At 41.9% G+C, this 14,904-nt stretch overlaps 1 protein-coding gene across 1 annotated transcript in view; it reads left to right on the top strand.

The window, feature by feature from the left end:
• The window catches only part of jag2b (jagged canonical Notch ligand 2b), a 52,492-nt gene that overhangs the window by 23,136 nt on the left and 14,452 nt on the right, over positions 1-14,904 (top strand). The window contains exons 4-12 of the mRNA XM_008297299.1: positions 4,682-4,939; positions 6,083-6,143; positions 8,709-8,839; positions 10,390-10,509; positions 10,892-11,005; positions 11,573-11,686; positions 13,273-13,386; positions 13,753-13,799; positions 13,892-14,065. Coding sequence (XP_008295521.1) covers positions 4,682-4,939; positions 6,083-6,143; positions 8,709-8,839; positions 10,390-10,509; positions 10,892-11,005; positions 11,573-11,686; positions 13,273-13,386; positions 13,753-13,799; positions 13,892-14,065 — 1,133 coding nt within the window. The remainder of the gene's footprint in view (positions 1-4,681; positions 4,940-6,082; positions 6,144-8,708; positions 8,840-10,389; positions 10,510-10,891; positions 11,006-11,572; positions 11,687-13,272; positions 13,387-13,752; positions 13,800-13,891; positions 14,066-14,904) is intronic.

Here is a 14,904-nt window from a genome sequence, read left to right as displayed (position 1 = left end):
AAGCTGAACCTCATTCAGACCTGAGACTGATATGATGGATCCATTAAATACATTTTTCTTGCATGTCCCACTCCAAAATATACTGGTTCTGCAATCAGTTTGTACTAATCTCGTCACAATGGGCCATAGACTTAGTTTATAGTGCTGCAGCAATCTCTGTTTTTTTGCAGTGATGTTTACAGATTTTAGGTTTTAAAAAAAAAAGAGAGAGAAAGCAGCATAGTTGGTATGGAAAAAATTACACAATTGGTTAAAAATGTTAGAACAATTTCAAAGCACATGTGACCAGGGCTGGGTCATCCAGCAAGATAAAAATGTTTTATTCCATTCTATTGATAATTTACAGGTAATTTTTAATGACAAAGAGGAAACAGGTTTAATTTAAATTGAACAACCTTACTTTGAATTTAGCCCTTCACTTATCAAGGCAGGCAGCTAATTAGATTAGATTAGATTGCACTTTATCTTTTATCACCAATGGGGAAACTCACTTGTTGCAGCAGTGCAGATACAGGAAAGAGCACAAAAAAAATGACAGGAAGAGAAAGAGAACAAATAAACTGTTAATAGGAAGAGCTGAGAAATGCCACACAGACACACACACACACACACACACACTATATATATATATATATATATATATATATATATATATATATATATATATATACACTATGGAGCCATATAATGGATACTATGATTTTAAAATAAAAAAGATAAATAAAATAAGATATTATACAATATGACATTGCACATAAGGGAGATATACTGCACATAGTAAGGGTTATATTGCACGTGAGAAACAATGATATTGATGATGTTTTTAGTGTCAATGAAGAAAAGTACACATAGATAATTAGACAAAAAAGGATAAAGGAAGGATCTGAAGTTGTTGCACATTAAATAAGGAAATCAAGTAAAACCTGGTGGTGCACTGAGGGCAAAGCTGCCACATCACGCTAAGATTAAGATTTCTAGTGGCTGGCATAGATGGAGTATCACCAGATGGAGACCCTGCGCCCGCCTCTGCATGTTCCCCTACGTCAAGTCCGTCAGCTCTCGGAGCAGGCCACCCCGCAAGGCAGCCGCCGGTCTTTACCAGCTTCAGCCTCCACCTAGGGACGTCTGGGGGTTCAGACGGTGATGATGAAAGACCCAGGTGACCTCTGACTAGTGCATCTCTGCACTGAAGCAATTGGAAGAGTGACTGAAGGTGAAGGGGCTCACTTATATGGGAATATGATAGACTGTTATGAAGCAGGGAGCACACTTGAGGTTTTGTTTACGCTGCCAAACTTTATGTTGTTGGTATGTGATTTCATGGGAGTTTGCATCTGATCTATTTAATGAAAGATTATATTAAAAAAACTTTTGCGATTTAACTGTCTACGTCACAATTGTTTTAACACCCAGACCTGAGTGTGACCGCTAAACACTTAAAGTGAAAAATGAGCCAAATGACAGCGTAACTCAACATCCTGAATGATCAGCCCTGAAGTGCAGGAGAGAAGGTGGAGGTAAACATGGAGCATCTTCAGTTTGTTCATGGCCTTCTAGGCAGCTATTCTTGCAGTTCGCACTAACAATTGTAATAGAGGATGCTAAGTAATGGTGGATTTTGTCAAAGTCAAAAGCTGGCTGCCCCTGAAGTGATCTTTTGTACACAGGATATTTACAAAATAAAATGTTGAATACATCACATTCTTTGGTCAGTGAGACATTAGGTTGAACTTGTTGTCTGGCCTGAGTCAGCACCAGCTCCTGTCTGGTCCTACGTAAGAGCCTACCAGTGTGTGAGTCTGACAGTGAGATTCCTCTTCTCCAGCGTCATGTCCTCCAGTGTGCCTCTCTTCCCTTCCCCCTGTGTCCTCAGGAAAGGCAGCCGGCTGTTTTCCTTGTGTTTATCGAGCAGGAAGTGGAGTGGACTGGGCGCCCGGGCTCAGTGTTTAGACACTTAGTAGCAGAGACCGGCTTGGGCCCGAAGCCCATTGTTCTCTATCTGGCAACTGCCGGGGGTTATTTCTGTTATTGTTGCTTAATTCTGTCTGACATTGTGTCAGTCCCCAGCAGAGGAAGGTGTGTGTGTGTCTATGTGTGTGTATGTGCATGTGTGTCTTCCTGCTTCAGAATGTCTTTGGTGCATTTAGTCCAAAGCCATGGAGAAAAGGAAATCACAGACCCCCTATTTCCACAGAGGTTGTTTGTCAGCTTTGGTCCCACTGTGAAAAAGATTGCTTTTTTTTTTTTTTCTTCTTCTGTAGGCTGGTGCTGCAGTGAGCCGCACAGAGGCAAACAGTGTTTAATGCGAGTGTTTGCATGCTAGAGGCTAAATGGTAGTAACCGCCACACAGACCCGTCATGACAAGGCACATGAAGCTCAGTGGTAATGTGTGCTGCCACCAGAAAATGGATCAATCTGCAGACAATGAATTTCAATTGCATACTTAAAATTCAGTGGGCACTTTCCACACACACACACACACACACCACAATGTGATATCAGAGCGTTTGTATGCTGAATAAGAATGCACTGCTTCTTCCTACCAAAGAAGATTCACAATCGTCGTTAGTTTTCAGTGTTTTATCGCCTTCCCAGTGCAACTACTGCAGGAAGCCAAGTGTTTTCAGCCTTAGCTAAGGATGGACAAACTGCAGCTACATGGACTTATTGCACGGAGACCAATATTAAACTTGTACTGTCTTGTTCCCCAACCAATCTTGACTTGTGCTTTAACCCTCTAAACCCCAAGCAGCTTCTATGCTTTGTTTTTTTTCTTTTCCTTTTTTTACTCCGATCACATTTTTTACAAGCTTGGTGCTAATAGTTTTTCTCATAAAGAGAGCTCAAAAAATTATTGTTTTGGGGTCAAATACAACATATTTATAATGCCATAAATCTTTTTTTTTTTTGTTTTAAAAAAGAGAGATACTACAAAAGTTGAATTTCTTTGTTGACTTCTTTTATAAGAATGTACGTCATGTACAACAAGTGCCCAAAGATTTCTCAGCCTCAGATTTACTCAGATTACTAATTTGTTTCTGTGCTTGTTTCCTCTCAGTAGATTGGCTTAATGTTTGCTGGTTCTGCTGTCATAAAGCAGCCAGCTGGCTATTTGGGAGATGAGAGGAATGCATGTTATACATCCTCCATCTTTTGCATCACAAAAATATCTTACAAATTACTGTTCAGGATTCTTTAAGTGGTGAAGCTCTGCCTTGTAAAATCTCTGGCTGAATCAATTAGAAGCACCAAAAACTGAGTATAGATCTTCATCGTATGTAAAGTTAGTATCTCAAACTTTTTGAAATTGAATGCTTATTTACATATCCAGTTTTAAGGGGCAACATTATCTTTCGTGTTTTGGCCACATGGAAAACATAAATCCATCAGGTCTGTCTTTGGTCTGGACCCAATCCTGGGGGAAACATCTGGTCCTTTACCTGCTGTATAGTCCACTGTTGGTGGAGTGGTTGTTACGGCAAAGTAAGCGACCAATGAAGTCAAATTTCCATTTGATTATTTAACACTGGTTCCACTACCATTAGCTCTGATCCCACTCACACATTGACGGGGTGGTCGGTATAGTTAGTTATCCTTATAGTGCACAGCTAAATGTTGGCAACTTGAATCACCTGTATTATTTGCCTTACACGTGCCATTTCCTCTACCACAAATAACTTTTATCACTCATTCATGGTGAAAGCTGCAATTAGCCTGTTCTGAACAGGCCTGCTTTGAATGGGCTCTGGACTGTAATATCTCTGGGCAGGGGGCACCAACCAGTAACCCAAACTTGGGCCGAGTGACTGCAAAACTTTCTTGTGCCCTCTGAAGCAGATTTGAGCGAGTATGTATGAGGACTGTAGTGTTGAGTGGATGTGTGCCCACCACAGACACTGTAGTGGGCACTATGGACCACAGACACAGGACAGTGTTGTAAAAGAAGAAGGCAGCCAAAAGCTAAATCAGAAACTAAAGCTTTGCATGCAGTGTGTACGCTGAGTTCTTTTGCCTTCGGCTGCATTCTACTGGGAATACAATGTTCTACTGGTCTTTCGAAATACGTTAGTTACCTGAGGATCTACGTGTTTCTGAAGGAAAGGGAAGGTTGTGGTTTCCCCAGACCAATGAGCCAGTCATTAAAATGGAGCCATGTGTAGTTAGCACCACCGCAGACCTTGATGTTTAGATGCTTTCAAAAGGCGTGTGTTGGTCCATGCATGCCTTTGTATGTAACTGGCTTAAGACGGCTCACGTTGATCTTATAAAAGCAAAATGCACTAAAGACTGGGATTGGCTTCAAATTAACATGTATTAAAACAAGTTGGTGCAGATTGTGTTTTGGTGTTGATTTTATGGAAAATGACACCGTAGACATTTGACATAACTTTGGATTGTTTCCTTTAGTTATGATTCTTGGGGAACAAAGAATTTTTGTCTGCTCCTGAAGCAAAATGCAGTTTTGTCATAACGAGTGGACCTGTTACAGCCTGTGCAGTGGGAAAGAAATGAGTCTGAACCTTATTGGTTCGTCTTCAACTTTTACTGATATTCATGGTGGTCTCTTTGTTCTTCTTTGGTCTTCAGCGTGAGTGTCATGCTGAACTTTGTTTTGAAGTCAAATCACAACAAAATATCAACAGCTTGACCTGACTTCTCTTCATCTTTTTTGTTTTTCAGATGAAGAGGAGCTGCTGATTGAGCGCAGCGTTCACACCGGCATGATCAACCCTGGCGACCACTGGCAGAACATCCTGCATGACGGCCCGGTGGCTCGTCTCATGTACCGTATCCGGGTGCGCTGTGACGATAACTACTACGGCAACAAGTGCAATAAGCTGTGTGTTCCTCGGGACGACTACTTTGGCCACTACCGCTGTGAGCCTTCAGGGGCGCAGGTGTGCCTGGACGGCTGGATGGGTCCAGACTGCAGGACAGGTGAGCTGCTCTGAGTAAAACAAGTGTGACTCTTCCAACATCACTTTTATCTGTCGAAACTGAACCAGTTCCTCTGTACGGTAAAAAGTTCTTTACTAATGCTGAAGGGATTTTATTAGTTGATTAGTCCGTCAACAGGAGCAAGGAATTTGCTTATTGGTTAACCCTCTGAACCCAAAAAGCTGCCGGTGGGTTTGAAAGGAGTATTATGTTTTTAAAAGTTGCATCATTTATCAACCAGAAACTCCCAGAATCATTGGACCTTCAACTTTCCAATGGTCCTTGAACCCATCATGTGTCAACAAACTGTTTTGGGATCATAGGGTTACTCATCATTTCTTAAACTTTCAAACATTTTCTGATTCTAGTTTGTCAAATGTGAAGATTTACTGCTTTTGTTGATTTTACATAAAGGATATGTTTGAATGATTTAGAGATGTCACCTTGGGGACTTTTTGTTTTAATATTTTCAAGACTATGAGATTAGGCAGTTCATTTAAAAACATTTCATTAGTTGTTGTCTGTTTTTTTTAACACTACTGTGCAAAGTTTTTAAGATATTTGCTGCAAGTATAGATTTGCATCGTGAAAGACTTTTATTAAATGTCCAATCTGATGCACTGCATTGACTTGATTGCCAGATTTGGATTCAAATGTACTAAACACTGCACAGTAGAACAAATTTACGCTTGAATAAAGTGTGTGACAGCAGCGCAGTGTGTCCGTGTTAAAGTGTAGCAGTGCTGGGGTCGTGCTTGTGGGTGGTGTGGGAGAGAGTGGGGGGCCCCTTCATAAATCATCCAACTGACCTTAGAAAACGAAGGGTGAAAAGAGGAGGGGAGCTCAGAGGGGCTGGGTTGTTTTTAAGAGGGGGTAGTGTTGTACATGCAGGCTATAAAGTTGTCCTTTCCTCGCCCACAGCCCTGTTCAGGGTGCCATGAATTCTCACGTCTTGTTGCACTTGTTAGAAAGATGGCAAACAAACCAGCTTCTCCTCCTCCTCCCAGTTTTGCACTTTGCCTCCCCCCCTTCCTCCCATTTCTCCCTGACCCTGTTTATGCGGGATTGGAAGAGATGTGATAATACGTCTCAAGTCATCTTAGTATGAATTTTGAAATGGTTTCTCTTTCCTTTCTTTCTCAGCAATCTGCAAACAAGGTTGTAACCTGTTACACGGCGGCTGCTCTGTCCCGGGCGAATGCATGTAAGTAGAATCATAGGGATCCATTTTTTTAGATACAGAAACTGTTTGTGCATTTTTCATTCTGCTGTTACCTCGAGAAATATCACGTTACCTGCAGCTTTGTGTTGGGATCACTGTCATATCGTACATGCATTTTTGATGAAGTCTGTATTGAAAGGTAGTTTCTATAACAACTGAAAATGCAACTGCAGTAGTGTTCCATTTAAATGACTCCAGTAGACGAGCTAAACGTATGAAAGAATGCAGGATTTTAGTTTCCAAACCGAGGCACCTTCACTTGTCGAAGCCTGTTGTTTTTTTTTTTTTATGTCAGCCTTTCTTTCCCTTGTGGGCATCTCCACCTCAGTTCAGTAGAAAAGGGCAACGCCGCGCCTGCCTTCTTGTATTTTTAGCCACCCAAAATCCTCCTCAGAATACCAAGCATCTCATCAGCTCTCTGCGGCTCGGACCGAAGGAAGGGACTTGTCGGTGTGTGAATTTGACCACTGCAAACGTGCCGGGAATCGCCACATTCCCCCCCTCATCCGCATTGCAGTCCTCCCTTGAAGGGCAGGGGGCAGGAAAGGAAATGAATATCCCACTGTGTTATGTACATTTCCCAAAGTGGAAATGACAGTTAGATAAAGTGACGTCGAATGTCCCCATAGGTCCACGTTTCCAGGATGTGCTACATCCCGTCATCATTTGTAAACCCCCCTCTCCCACCTGCCGGATGAAAAGAGACACTTGCCTCACATTATTAAGAAAAGGAGTTTGGCTGAGCGCCGAGGAATGAGGGGGATGACCAGATTTAGGAAACGGCTTCACATTTTTTTTTGAGTCATCCTTGTTCCAGTTAGCAAACAGACAACAGTTCTTATTCATATGAAATGTCAAGTCACAGGCAACAGGAAAAGTGACATGAATAGAAGCGCAGCAGTAAAAGAGTATTCCTGCAGTGGCATGAATTTAATGATGCCTCAGGTCACAGAAAGCTGGCATTAAATCCTTTGCAATCTCTTTTCATTCCTTTTATTTCATCACGGTTTTATGGGCTTTGCCCCGTTTGCCACAGGCTTTTGAGAAACACAAAAGCTGGTACGTGCCTGTTGTTACACTGCTGCATTGACGCTTTTTATTAGCCCACATTAGGCCTGTTCTGACAAATTTGTCAAGAGGCTTGCCGCTGCCCAAGAATCACTTAGATATGCAATGCAACACATTTTTCACCAACATTTTGCAAATTTTGACATGTCAGAGTGTCAAGATGTTGGAATGTTCCTCATAAGAAGTAGAACGCCTACATGGGGTTGATGAGTAATCATGGTGTCAGTATGGACAAAACTTAAACCACAAAGTGACTCTTTTAATACCTTAAAGCTTAAAGAGCACTAACCAAGACTCCTTGCTAGACTTCTGAGTGTTATTGCTACATTGCTGTCAAACCTTCTGAAGCTAATCATATACAGTGGAAGAAGCATGCCAAGTATTCCCCTGATGCCCCTCAACCCCCCCAGCCTGAGAATGGCAGAGATTTCTGAAGGCCTCGTCTCTACGAGAGGCAGCGGTGCCGTCTGCAGGCGACTCAAAATAGCCGTCAATTGACAAGACAGCTGGCTCGACGACACCGCAGCCTTGGAATAGCAGAATGCTGTCCTGAAGCTGCAGCCTGGTTCACATATACGCTGTATACACACAGTGGTCTCCGGCCACTCGCTCTCAGAAGCACCGTGCCACCCTCGTAGTCCCCAGCCTCCTTCACCCCCCCCCCAGACTCTAACCCGCGCATAGGAGCCGCTGGAAGTATTCTTAACCCCTCCTGCCCTGGAATGTCACCCTCCACTAAGATTAGTTGGCAGGAGGCCTTGGGATATGTAGACTCAAAAGCAGATACAATATTAGGTGTGTTTCCATTGCGGGGCAGTTTGCACCCGAAGGTTCACTTCAGCTTCAACACTCTCTTTTGCACCTTTAGTAGCGATTGCAGCAGATTCAGCACATATTAAAAATTCTTCTCCTTCTTTCACAGACTTTAGGTTATTTTCCATGATTTAAAATTGAGCATGAGAGAACTCAAACATGTCTTTTGTGCAGTATGACAAAACTGTAAACCATAACTAAATAAGAAACAATGAAAAATTTAATTTCTTAGAGTATTAATTTACAAAAAAATTTCAAACCTTTTTTTTTTTAATGCACTGCTGTGTCAGTCATAGATTCCAGTGTTAAAAAAATGAAATCACAAATCACGCTTTCTTTTAGGTTTTATTGACTTTGTACATTGTGCAAAGCGAAGTTAATACAACTTTTATATTTAGTAGAACGCTGAAAAAGATAGAAGATAATAATCACTTTGTTGTTGTGATGTTTTGACCATTTATGTAGACGCTTCTTGAAAAGAGAACTTTTTCTCTCCCAAATAATAACATGTTCAATACAGTGAGAGCGTCTGTCAATCATGTAGTGTTTTGGGGATTGATGGTGTCGGAGTGAGTGAGGAGAGATAAACACAAGAGTAGAGCTGGTTCAGCGAGCAGGTAGAGGGATTAGATGAGGGAAATGATTTATGGTGTCTCTGTTTGACAGGTGTAACTATGGCTGGCAGGGCCAATTCTGTGATGAATGTATTCTTTATCCTGGATGCGTTCATGGGACCTGCAACCTCCCCTGGCAGTGCAAATGTGAGAGGAACTGGGGAGGCCTGCTGTGTGATAAAGGTATGATTTTTTTTTATTTTTTTAAATAATTTTATCACCTGTCAGGCAAGAAACTGATAGAATCTCTGCTCTCATTTTGTACCCAAAGCCAGAGTTGCCTATATTGTGGAGTAATAAGTGAGCAGACCAATAGTGCCAGACGATAACTTTTTGATAAGCTATTTCTTACCATGTAAAATAGTAATATTGCTCTGCTTGGCTTTACAAGCAGCCTTACTGTTCCTTGGATTTTCCTGTATCACTGAGCAATTTAAAAATGTGGACATCTGCTGAAATTGAGGTGCTTTTTTGCTGTCTTGCAGGTGTAAGTTCTTGGCATTTTTATAGATCTAACAATGTTATGTATCCAAGAATTCCTAAATTACAGAAAACAGTGTGCTTTAGGCACTTGATGCCTGATTTCATCTTTATCAACGTGTAAATGGTGTTCTTCATTTATTTATAGACGTTAGCAAATTTTTAAACCCCTTCTTAGTTTGCACTCATGGGCATGTAGAATTTATTTTAAACTGTTTGATATATTTGCTGAATTCTCACTAGATTCTCCCCTTTTATGTAAGGCCTCAATTATCGTTGCTGCCCATTCTCTGACTGGAGACCAGCAGCTGGATAGTTTTACTGCCTGTGTGATCCGAGCAGCAGCAGGGACACCTGATCCCCTCACATCCCTTCGTCACAGAGGGCTCTTCAGGGAATGAGAATGGGTCCTAAGATCCCCAGTGGAGACAGATCCCTGCTCATTTATTTACCAGCCTTTAGGGTGACTTGGCCTTTAGCCTGAGGCTGGTGTGCAGGGATCAGTTAGGGTTGAGCTGAATCTATTTTGTATCTGGAAATAAAACTAATAATAAAGAAGGAAAAAAAAACAGATACATGCAAAACTGTGTATTTGTACAAATGAGCAGGCTTGTTTTATATAGCTAGTTTTCCATACCTGCACAATAGCTGTAAGAGAGACTACTCTAAATGTGAAGTACTTGGCTTTATCTTCTATATACAGTACAATCTCAACCATAATGCAGTGCAGCAGAGTGGCTGAGAAAACACTGTGCTTCCTGTCAAAGCGGACAGCTGGTGCTCTATAGCGAGTGAAAAAGACTCTGACAAGCTTTCTGGGAACTCCAGGCACCAGCAGGACAAATGGTGAAACAAGCAAAGAGCCCAAACACAGAGTCGATACTCTTACAAAAAAACTGTCTGCGCCGTTGCAGTCGGTGGCTCCTCGCTCTCCTCATCGTCCTTGCTTTCTGAGCAGATTCTGATATTACCATTATATTTTGTATGTATATGTCTAATCTCTTATCACCTAAACCTCTGGACCCTAAATTCAACCAGCAGGTTTAAAAGGCATGTTTACTGAGGCTCACAGGCTCCCTCAGTAAATGCAATCACAGTATTTGTAGTTGGGCTGAGAACGCTGGATATTTAGGAGCGTATTCTCGAGCTGAGTCCTTATTGCACATGGACCAATTTTGCATAAAATTCAGGTCAATATGATTCAGTCAATCAGTGAATTTGTCTAAATGTGTGACTGCTGATCTGTTCTCCAGATCTGAACTATTGCGGTCGCCACCAGCCTTGTGTCAATGGAGGAACCTGTATGAACACGGAACCGGACGAGTATTACTGCGCCTGTCCGCAGGGCTACTCCGGAAAGACCTGTCAGATAGGTGAGAGGGAATCCAGTCTGCTTTCTATTAAAGTGGACAATCACTGTGAAGTAGTTATTGTTTTTGATCCATAGAGGTGCTAGTTCTTCTTATTTCCTGTCCTCTGCATCATTGTTTTGGTAAAGATAATAGTTCCTATCAGAAAATTGACAGAAAAAATACACTTAAAGAAGGTGTAATGATTTACTAGGGTATGAAAGTAGAGTTTTGAAACATCCAGTGTGACACGAGGATATATAACAAAGAATTCAGCCAAACAGCAACACATCAGAAATGATTGAGGAAATATGCACACAGAACATGATGGAACCAGATATGAACATTCTCAGCTCTCTAACTTTTTACTTTTCATCTTGTGTCCACACCCCCCTTCCTTCATCAGCCGAGCACGCCTGTGTTTCCAGTCCCTGCGCCAACGCTGGTACATGCCATGAGGTTCCTACAGGCTTCGAGTGCCAGTGTCCGCCAGGCTGGGAGGGTCCAACCTGTGCCAACAGTGAGTTGCTGCACTGCTTTCAAACACACTTCCATGTTTATATCTTTCCTTTTTTTAGTGGAATTTTTCTTCCTTGTTGAACCCACTTTTGCGATATTTACTGATGAAGGTCTTTTTTTTTCAGCACACACGAGCATTGATTTGGAAATCATAAATCATTAAAAAAGAAAAAACAAAAGTTTTTTTCTTTTACAAAAACTGAAAAAAGATGGAATGAGTATGTCCAATGTTTGTCTTTCTTTGTGACTCTATAAATACTATAGATATAAGCATGTGTAATGTGTTTCCATACAAAGCCTGCAGTTCAGTTGACAAGTTTTCACTGTTTCTGCCTCTGATTAAATAAACAGTTTTGGAATTTTTTTGATTTTGTTTAATATTTATAAACGTGCCTTTCAAACCCAATGGCAAGTTTTAGGATTCTGGGGTTAACCTGTACCCAACTTACCTCTTACCTGTCTGCACTCCTTCTCATGCTCTTTGTCTGTTGACTTCATGTCTAACTGCCCAACACTCTGGTTACATTTGCCCTTAATTGGAAATAATCAGTGATTTTTTTTTCCTCAGATCTGGATGAGTGTGCCTCCAGTCCTTGTGCTCAGGGAGGAACCTGTGTTGACCTGGAGGATGGCTTCGAGTGTTTGTGCCCCCCACAGTGGGAAGGAAAGACCTGCCAGATCGGTGAGTTTCAGTTTTCATCCTTTGTGTTACACACCCACAAATGATATTTCTTGTTTTTCGATTTCAGTTTTTTTGGCAAGCAGCTCTTCATTTCTACTGGGAGATGTGTTTTTCTGCGCTCTCTCCTGTTTGTTCTATTTCCTAAAACAAATAAATGGCCTCCGAGAGGCAGACGCAGCATTGCTCACTCAGGATAACTGTATTTTTGGATTTAAATTGGCAACTTGCAACCTGAGTCCCATGGCCAGAGTACAAGCTGTCAATATCCTGGATGAGCTGGCAGCTGCCCACAGCTCGGCCCCCTTTTTCTCAATGACTTTATGAGCTACTAGTGTGTCTATATCCGGCTGTTTGTTTGTCACTGGCGGTGGCATTTGTTTCTATATCGCTCCCATCCCGACAAGCGGACGTGACTAGCGTGAAGCCAGGAAATGGATTACGACCAGTAAACAAAGTTGGTGTGTGTGTGTGGGGGGGTAAAGGCAGGAAAGAGATCCCAAGAGTTCAGTGTCATCTTACCAGCTCAGATCTCGGTTTACAGGCAGCTATAGGCCTCCTGTCTTACCTGGCGATTGGTGTGTGTGCAGAGTGTTGGGTTTCAGAGAGAAGACAGGTGTGTGAGTGAGTGTAGCAGGACTCCCTGCGGACTGCCCCCCCACACCCTCCACCCTTTTGATGTGTGGAGGTGGTGAATGTTTGAGTGAAACTGTTGTGTTTGCGCTCATTTGGTCTGTATTGAACAGATGAAAACAGTGTTCTGTGAAACCGTTATGGCGAGGTTCTGCACGGTTCTAACAACAAGAATCCCTCGTTAAATGCAATTAAGTTAAGAAATTAATGTACAATTTGATGTGATCTCACACAGCAGGGACGCTGAGGCAAGTGCGATATTTATCTGTACTGCATAAATACATAATTTGCTGATCAGTTCTTAAAAGTTGTTTTGTTTTTTTGAAAATTTTTTTTCTTAGTGATTTCATTTCTGCCTTCATCATTCATTGGATTTGTCTAACACAGACTGATTCTTGATTCAGATAAACTGAGGACTGTCCCTCATGCTGAATTTGCTTTCAGAATAGATTTCCTCACAATCCATATATTCAAGACAGATCTGTTACTTGCTTCATATCGTCTACTACTTTGTGTTTAGCAAAGTGCAGCATGGACACAGTGGATATTTTATAAAAAAGCAAAAGCAACTCCTTTACATTGTGCAACTGTTCTCTGACTTTGTTAGTACCTCTGAATTCAATGAGAAAGTCATGATGCAGAAAATATGTCGGGATACCGAAGAAAAATATCTTCTGTTTTACAAAATTGATGTTTACTAATTTGTAGTTTATATCACTAATCATCTTGTATATTGATGCTGGGGGGGATCAGCCTTTATATTATCATGTTCTGGAAAAGGTTCATGTATTTCAAACCCACAGTGTTTGTGCAATATGACTGGTGCCAGTTCTCTCACCTTTGTGTCAGTGGGGTTGTAAAGCTTGGAGTTCTGGTCTCTGTTCTGTCTCCCTGTCCTTGCCTCGGTTCTGTTCCAACTGATGGACTCGGTCTCCTTCTACCTCCTGCCTTCACAGATGCAAATGAGTGTGCAGGACAGCCCTGTGTGAACGCTTACTCTTGCAAAAATTTGATTGGTGGATATCACTGCGACTGTTTTCGGGGATGGTCCGGACAAAACTGTGACATCAGTCAGTATTCCTTCCTCAAAGTCCCTACTAAATTGCTTACCTTCCATTGGTGACCTCTACCTTCTGGCTACTTTCAGAAGCCTCTGCTCACTTCAATGACACACAGCTTAGGTGTAGCCTAGCGTCACTCTCTTCCCCCACATGTGGTAACCTGTTCTTTCTTGTCTTGGCAAAATGAAACTCCAGCTCTGGCATGCATGCCCAGCAAATCTATCTGGCACTTTCTTGGCTTTACAAGTTTTTTCTTTTCTAAACTTTGATTCAATCTGTGCTCACTGTGTAGTGTAGATTTAACCTAGTAGTAGAGTAGAAGATAATAATTATATTCAATAAGGAAATGTTGTTTCCCATCTTGTTCCTCTTTAGACGTCAACGGCTGCCATGGTCAGTGCCTGAACGGGGCAACATGCAAGGTATGGATGATGTTTTTAACTTCAAATGAAAGGTGAAAAACAAGGCGGGTTTTTGGATTTTGCGTCTTCATTCTCCTTTGTGTCTTCTTCAGGAGGGCCTGAGGGGTTACCACTGCCAGTGCCCTCCAGGTTTCGTGGGCACTCACTGTGAGATCCAGAGGAATCAATGTGACAGCAGACCTTGCCAGAACGGCGGCCAGTGTCACGCAGTGTTGGGCAGCTTCGTGTGTGAATGCCCAGCGGACTTCGCTGGACAGCTGTGTGAGGTGAGTCTCATGTTCCACAGCTTCCAGCAGTGAACAGTTTCTGATGCATTAACACTACATCGCTTGGTGGCAAGACGGGCACATTGGGTATTTGAGCGCTGACACTTTGTCACACTTTGTGGCGTAAAAATGCAGAGGACAGTCGTTTTATTATTGTAATTGAAAAAACATTGTGCAGTATTTATTATCGCTTTTCATTTTGTGTAAATTGTTGTGCAACTTTTATATTCTAGTTACTGTTGCAGATGCACACCTTAATTCAGCAAACTCCATGAACCCTTAATACATAAACAAACGGAGATATTGCAGTGTGGATCGCAGTGGTGAACCATCCAACTCCGGGCACAGAGCCATGCAGCTAATGTGCCTAAAAATACTAATTCGATTTGAGGGGGGACTAACTCTCTAAACCAATTTTGTGAGGGAAACATAAAATGTGCAAAATGTATAAACTGGTAGTATTTATAGAAGTATGTCTACTACTAAGAATGTGAATGTGTTCTTTGTTTTTTTTTCTTGAGCTATTCTTCTCGGAATGTTCTTATTTCTTCTGAAGACGTAAATCCGATCAGGAATGGGCAAACAACATTACACAATCAAACTTTTACGGACTGGAGAGGAGATACTAATCAGAGAAATATGATGCTGGAGGTGTCGTAGTTTTGGAACTGCAGGGCAGGAATGTACACCGTGCCATAGCAGGCATTAGAGCTTGTAGTATGTGGGCAGAAATCCAGCGTCACCTCATTCAGAGAGGCTCATATTTATAGTAGAGATGCTAAATCAGGATTGGCTCCTGACCAGCAATGTCCTCCATTCAGGGCCCCAGAGATGCAGTG

This window comes from Stegastes partitus, unplaced genomic scaffold (assembly GCF_000690725.1).
Source record: "Stegastes partitus isolate 25-593 unplaced genomic scaffold, Stegastes_partitus-1.0.2 Scaffold1207, whole genome shotgun sequence".
NCBI lineage: Eukaryota > Metazoa > Chordata > Actinopteri > Pomacentridae > Stegastes > Stegastes partitus.
The sequence above is the reverse complement of the archived record's forward strand: the minus strand, read 5'-3'. Positions and strand labels throughout refer to the sequence as shown.